The following is a 5,768-nucleotide window of genomic DNA, read 5'->3' as shown; positions in this document are numbered from 1 at the left end:
GGCCGACCGTGCGATGTGGAAGTCATTGGGGGAGGCATATGTTCAGCAGTGGACGTCCTGTGGCTGAAATGATGATGATGATGATGATAGCAAATTGACAAAATGTCCCGCCCTTTCCAACAGAGCTGGCAGCAGCACTCGTTAGCCGCGAGCAAGCTTTTAGCCGGCATTGTTGCGGCTAATCGAGCCGTTCGCTGAACGCGGATTACATTCAAATGACATACACGCTCGTAGAGAGTGTAGTATTGCTCTATTTACTATAGCAAGGACCGTAGAACATTTTAAATACTTGGTAAGAATGTGATTTATCACAGTTATCCTAAAATTTTCTTGCATTGCTACTCCTTAATGGCCAGGAGAGTAATCCAGGAAAGATTGAGTCTCTGATCCAATGAAAAAGCGAAACTCCCTGTGGCATTCCCCTAGGACCTTGACTTTGGAATCGATATCTCTTGAATGCAAACCAGACTATTGCCAATTAAAAAAGTGCGTGAAAATATTATGTAACACCCTTTTTTCTCAGGAATGCATTATGGAAAATATGTTTTTCTTCTATCACTTAATACTACACTTTGATCATTATTATAAAACTAAGCATGTCTCAACTTAATCATAGAACACCAGGGTGAAAAAGTTAAAAAGAGTTGACGAATATAAATAAATAAATAATTTAATAAATAAATAACTTAACCTAACTAATTCTTATCAAACAGCCACTTGAGAGATCCTCCCAGCTCAGTTATGCTGGGCAGATTCTCATGATCGTTAAAGGTTTCTTGTTCAGGAGGTCCGTAGCTGTACCCCACAGTGTTGTACTCCTGGGGGGCTCCGTAGACCGGGTTGGGGGTCTTCGCCCGGTTCAGGAAGTACTTGAGGACCAGGCCCATGACGTAGAAGAGTTTTTGGAACAGCCCGTAGAAGAGGAAGAAGGAGACCACCTTGACGACCGCCACCTTTGCCACGACCAGAAGTAGGATCATAGCTGTAACAAAATGAAATTAATCAGATGGCTGGTGAAAATGAAATAAATTGTACCTACTGCATTTTAGACACTCAATATCAATTTATTGATCTTTCATGTGAGAAAGTTATTGGTCAAGCTTAACTGAGTTTAGTGCCATAGGAGCGGCATGACATTAACATAATATTATGACGTGACCGATTTGTATTCTCTGTAGCACAAACCTGAAGCATATTTGAAGTTTCGCTGACGTTTGACGTCCCAAAAACATGCTTCGATATCTAAGGTGCTGTTATCTAAGTTACTCTGTTAAGAGCTAGATCTGTACAGTAAAACCTACGAAAAGGTTCATGACTAAGTTAATAATAACTTTGGTGTGCGTGCACCATTACGGGACTATTCCCACCTCTCGTTCCCACCACTGCAACTCCTGTGTAGCCAGGATCTACAGCTTGACCGCCACAAAAACCTAACCAATGAAGGTCAAGTTTGTCCCAGGGGAAAGTTAAACTGTCATTGGACCCGCAACGAAATTAATCAGAAGAACATAGGAGGAGTTCGAAATTAAGATTCGACTTCCCTCCATTGCAAAGCGGATGACAGGTGACAGCGTGCGTGCAACATTACCTTACATCAATATTTGCTCTCAGCGTGTCTTGAGGAAACCTTTGTCTTATCAGGCAATCAGGTTGATTCATGTGTGCAATATCTAACCAAACTACCAATAAAAGTGATTTCTTTGCCACCTCCTTTATATGCCTCATTTTGGGACTCACGAAACTACATAAACAGGAAAGAGAGTGAATTTCAGGTTTATCTTGAAGGATACACACTAAATAACTTTGGTTCGTTTCAGCCATGACGTCCACTGCTGGACAAAGCCTTCCCCCAAAGATTTCCATAACGACCGATCCCGTTTAACTTTAGATTACCTACTTTTTTCCACTCAAATAAAGCACAGTAATGATAACAAAATGGCAAAAAAAAACTGTGAAAATTCGTTACTTTATCTTATCAACCACCTATCTTAAATCAACTGCACCTACCAAGTACATAATCCGGCCCGCCCATTACTTAAGAGCCCAATATTGATACAAGTAAGAAAATATTTTATGTCCAGAAATGCAAATAACAGTTACAAAGATTACAAATACCTATAGGGGAGAGTTCGGTATATTGTACCGCCGGGTAAATTGTACCACCCTCATATTTCGTAAAGTATTTATTGAATGTCTGTAATTGCAACACTCAGCGATACACAACTAAAATCAATTAAAATCGGCCATGTGGTTTTTGCCGTGACAACAGACACGTGTGTTTTATTTTGAAAAGTATTTTTTCATTGTTTTCAAGTAACTTTTGACAATACATGTTTAGTTTGTAATTTTGTTAAATTTAATCACAGGCTGTTTCTAAATATTATTTACAAGCGTAAATTAGTGTGGATTACAATTATTTGAAACATTTTTCGGCATTTATAAGCTATATTTTATACCGATTTTTTTAAAGCACTGTCACCTAGTCGGCTAAATTGTACCTACCACATCAAGTTGTATGGAACTTTACCAAAGAATTTTGAATTTTTTTTTTGTAAACATATTTTGAAGTTATAACTGCATAGTTATGTTTGACTAACAATAAATGAAAGCAACAGACTGGCAAAGTAGATTAGGTACAAGTGTGCGTTACGATAATTGGAATTACAAAACTTGTACTCAAAATCGTAATAACGTGTAAAACAATATCGATTTTCTATGTTATTAACTAATGTTCCTTTTCGTTTCCTAATTTGTTAAGAATGTATCGTATAATATTTTGCCATAGTTTTTTATAGGCTTGAAATTTATTGAAATGCAATTTAGTAACCCTGTGGTACAAATTATCGAACCGGTTGGCTAAATTGGACCGAAGCTCTGAACTCGTACTTTGTTGATTTGTACTAAATATACAACAATCATGTTAATTAATACTTATGAAATAGTAAGTTGAATAATGTATATTTTATTATACAGGGTGGAAACGATAAGTGATCGCACGCGATTATTTCTAAACTATACAAGATATCGAAAAACTGGTTACTGATCCTGAAAGTGCTTTACGAGCTCTTTCCAACGGTATAAGTAATAGGTTACAGAATTAACTGGATCTATCCGAAAATTCAATGTTTTCAGCATCCATACTAAATGTATGCCAGCCACACAATATTAGAAGTGTTATTTTTTTTATTAAATAATAAAAACTTAAATTGAACTCGTAAATTGCATTCTCATTTAAAATTATTCATGGAAAACATTGGTTTTAGGCTTTATGTGCTCTAATATTATCAAGACATGAGTGCCATGACTGTGGCAGTACTAAATGTATGAAAGCTGGAAACATTGAATTTTCGGATAGATCCAGTTTCTTTTGTAACTTATTATTGGTACCGTTGGATAGAGCTCGTGAAGCACTTTCAGGATCAGTAACCAATTTTTTGATATCTTGTATAGTTTTTAATATTATGTGGTTTTACTAAATGTATGGAAGCTGGAAACATTGAATTTTCGGATAGATCCAGTTAATTCTGTGACCTATTATTGGTACCGTTGGATAGAGCTCGTAAAGCACTTTCAAAATCAGTAACCAGTTTTTCGATATCTTGTATAGTTTAGAAATAATCGAATGAGATCACTTATCGTTTCCACCCTGTATACCATTAGGGATATTCCGATACTAATAAATACGAGTAGGTACTCGATACTTTTGATTCGATACCAAGTATTTATTGTATCGAATCAATTTTGCGATACATAATCGGTATCGAAACAAAAATACTTGGTATCGAATCGAGTCAGCAAAACAACCGAAAACAATAAAAAAACCGAGAACGCATCATACAGAACTGACAGAGCAAAAACAGTCAGCTAATCAGCTTTAATCGGTTACCGAGTTACCGGTATTCGTCGCGTGGCGGCGTGAGTGACGCGTTGTCTCGCGCTGGGCCAGCCGAATTCGTCCGACTTCAGCCAAGCCCGAGCCGAAAGCGAGAGAAGGAGACACCCGCACCCGCCCGCAAATCATCTCGCCATTCCGCCATTGTGAAAGTGTTAAGTGATTGTTTACAAGTAACAAAACAAAATAAAAGTTCCAAAAAGTATCGATATCAGTAACTATCGATACTTTAGGAGTACTTATTTAAGTAGTATCGAAAAAAGATTTGAGTATTATCGAAATGAGTAGGTATCGATACTTAGGTGGTATCGGAACATCCCTATATACCATGGACATTAGCAAAAACAAAAAAAAACTAGGTGTAAAATGGGATTGAAAAAAACTGGTCCAAATTAGCGGACTCTCCCTTATCAAGTTGGCGTACTAAAACAAAAGTTATGCCATAAGGCCTGTTTACTCCTCTCCTGCAAATAAAGACCCGGAATATTATAAGGTTTATTATAGGTAAGGACGCGACAAACATAATCTGGCCAACGTTATTTACTTTCTTCATAAACAAAGAAAAACGCCTCATAAAACATTTTATACCTTTCGCGACATTAAAAGTGGCTGGCATCCCGTAAGATTACGATGATTGTTTTGCCCAGACCTTGCAGCGAATTGAATTAAATTAATCTAACTTACCCCAAAGTCTCGCTGGGTTTTTCTTCTTCTTTGCACGAGCGTCCTCAAGAAGCTCGTTATTATCCGAGCAGTAACAACACACAATGAACATTGAAATAACAACTACGGTCCTCAACATGATCACAGGAACGTTAAAATAACTCCCGAATAATTTCCCGCGCCTTTTGAAGTTTTGACAGGTGTCAAATTAATTTTCTTTTTTATTTTTAGTTTTCTTTTTCGCGCGCTGCCGAACCGTTCAGCCAGCCCTCGATAAATAACTCCTTATTTGTACGTAGCTCATGTAAATTCGTTTTTAAGAAGAAAGTTGTGCTTTGTTTCAGGAGTTAAGCAAATTGGTGCCGCTTTTTCCATTTCTGTGACTAATGCATGTGTTAGGAAACGATTATGCGACCTTTGTGTTCTCGATGCGTTCCGTTCCGTCTGTTTACGTTTTTCTGTTCAAAATTTTAACGGCCTAAAATTTCTCCGCGCGAAATGGGTTTATTTGCATATGAATAGTGCTTGAAATAATTAAAAAAGGAAAATACACAAGATGTTTTTGGCACGTTTATGTTGTAACTTTGAGCTCAATAACAGAAATAAGTTCAGTTTCCTTTGAGATTTCGATCGTTAGAAGTTCTGAATGAATCCCATCAAAAGGATCCCATCTTAATGGATTAGGAAAAAGTGTGAATGCAAAGAAGGCTTTTTTACTCAAATAAATAGAATATTTTAAGATTTTAACGGATATTTAATTTAAACCCGAAATCCTCGGTAGGTACGAAAAACGTTTTCATTACTTTTTATTAGGCCTATTTGGCTATCGTAAAACCTTTTATCCAATGGCCTACATGTAATAAAGTAATTGCGTTTTTCTTTTGAAGCGTAGGTATCTACACTGGCGTGTATCACGTTACAAAGTGATACATTCGTTATCAATACAAACATAAAGACCTACTAAGTGTGATTCTGTGATTACTTATTTTTAAGAAATAAAGATACCTTAAGTTATGCTAACTAATGAACTCGAGATTTACTGAGTGGATTTTTGTTTACTTAAGTATTTTTTTTTACAGCATTACCCAACATTTCGTGACTCTACAAATTGCTCTTTACACATTCTGTGCTCTTTTAGATATAATAATATTATTGTCTATTTAAGATTTTAGTTAATTTCCTCCGTGAATGAATGTGTTTTTACTTTCGCTTA

General features: G+C 36.5%; 1 protein-coding gene across 1 annotated transcript; it reads right to left on the bottom strand.

Annotated features, from left to right (window-relative positions):
- Positions 1–695: 695 nt before the first annotated feature.
- LOC114358663 (uncharacterized) lies at positions 696–4,784 on the bottom strand. Its single transcript, XM_028312715.1, has 2 exons — positions 4,577–4,784; positions 696–982 (listed from the first exon to the last, which is right to left on the bottom strand). The coding sequence occupies exons 1-2, from the start codon at positions 4,692–4,694 to the stop codon at positions 696–698; spliced, it is 405 nt and encodes a 134-aa protein (XP_028168516.1). The 5' UTR covers positions 4,695–4,784.
- Positions 4,785–5,768: the final 984 nt, after the last annotated feature.

Source organism: Ostrinia furnacalis, unplaced genomic scaffold, assembly GCF_004193835.3.
Source record: "Ostrinia furnacalis isolate ACB-3 unplaced genomic scaffold, ASM419383v2 OfSCF0058, whole genome shotgun sequence".
Classification (NCBI taxonomy): domain Eukaryota; kingdom Metazoa; phylum Arthropoda; class Insecta; order Lepidoptera; family Crambidae; genus Ostrinia; species Ostrinia furnacalis.
This window is presented reverse-complemented; position numbering and strand designations above follow the sequence as displayed.

Excerpts from the sequence above, each read along its gene's own strand:
- LOC114358663 (XM_028312715.1), bottom strand. The coding sequence starts at position 4,694 with ATGTTGAGGACCGTAGTTGTTATTTCAATGTTCATTGTGTGTTGTTAC. Across the intron at positions 983-4,576 it reads AAACCCAGCGAGACTTTGGG|CTATGATCCTACTTCTGGTC; the intron begins GTAAGTTAGATT and ends ATTTTGTTACAG.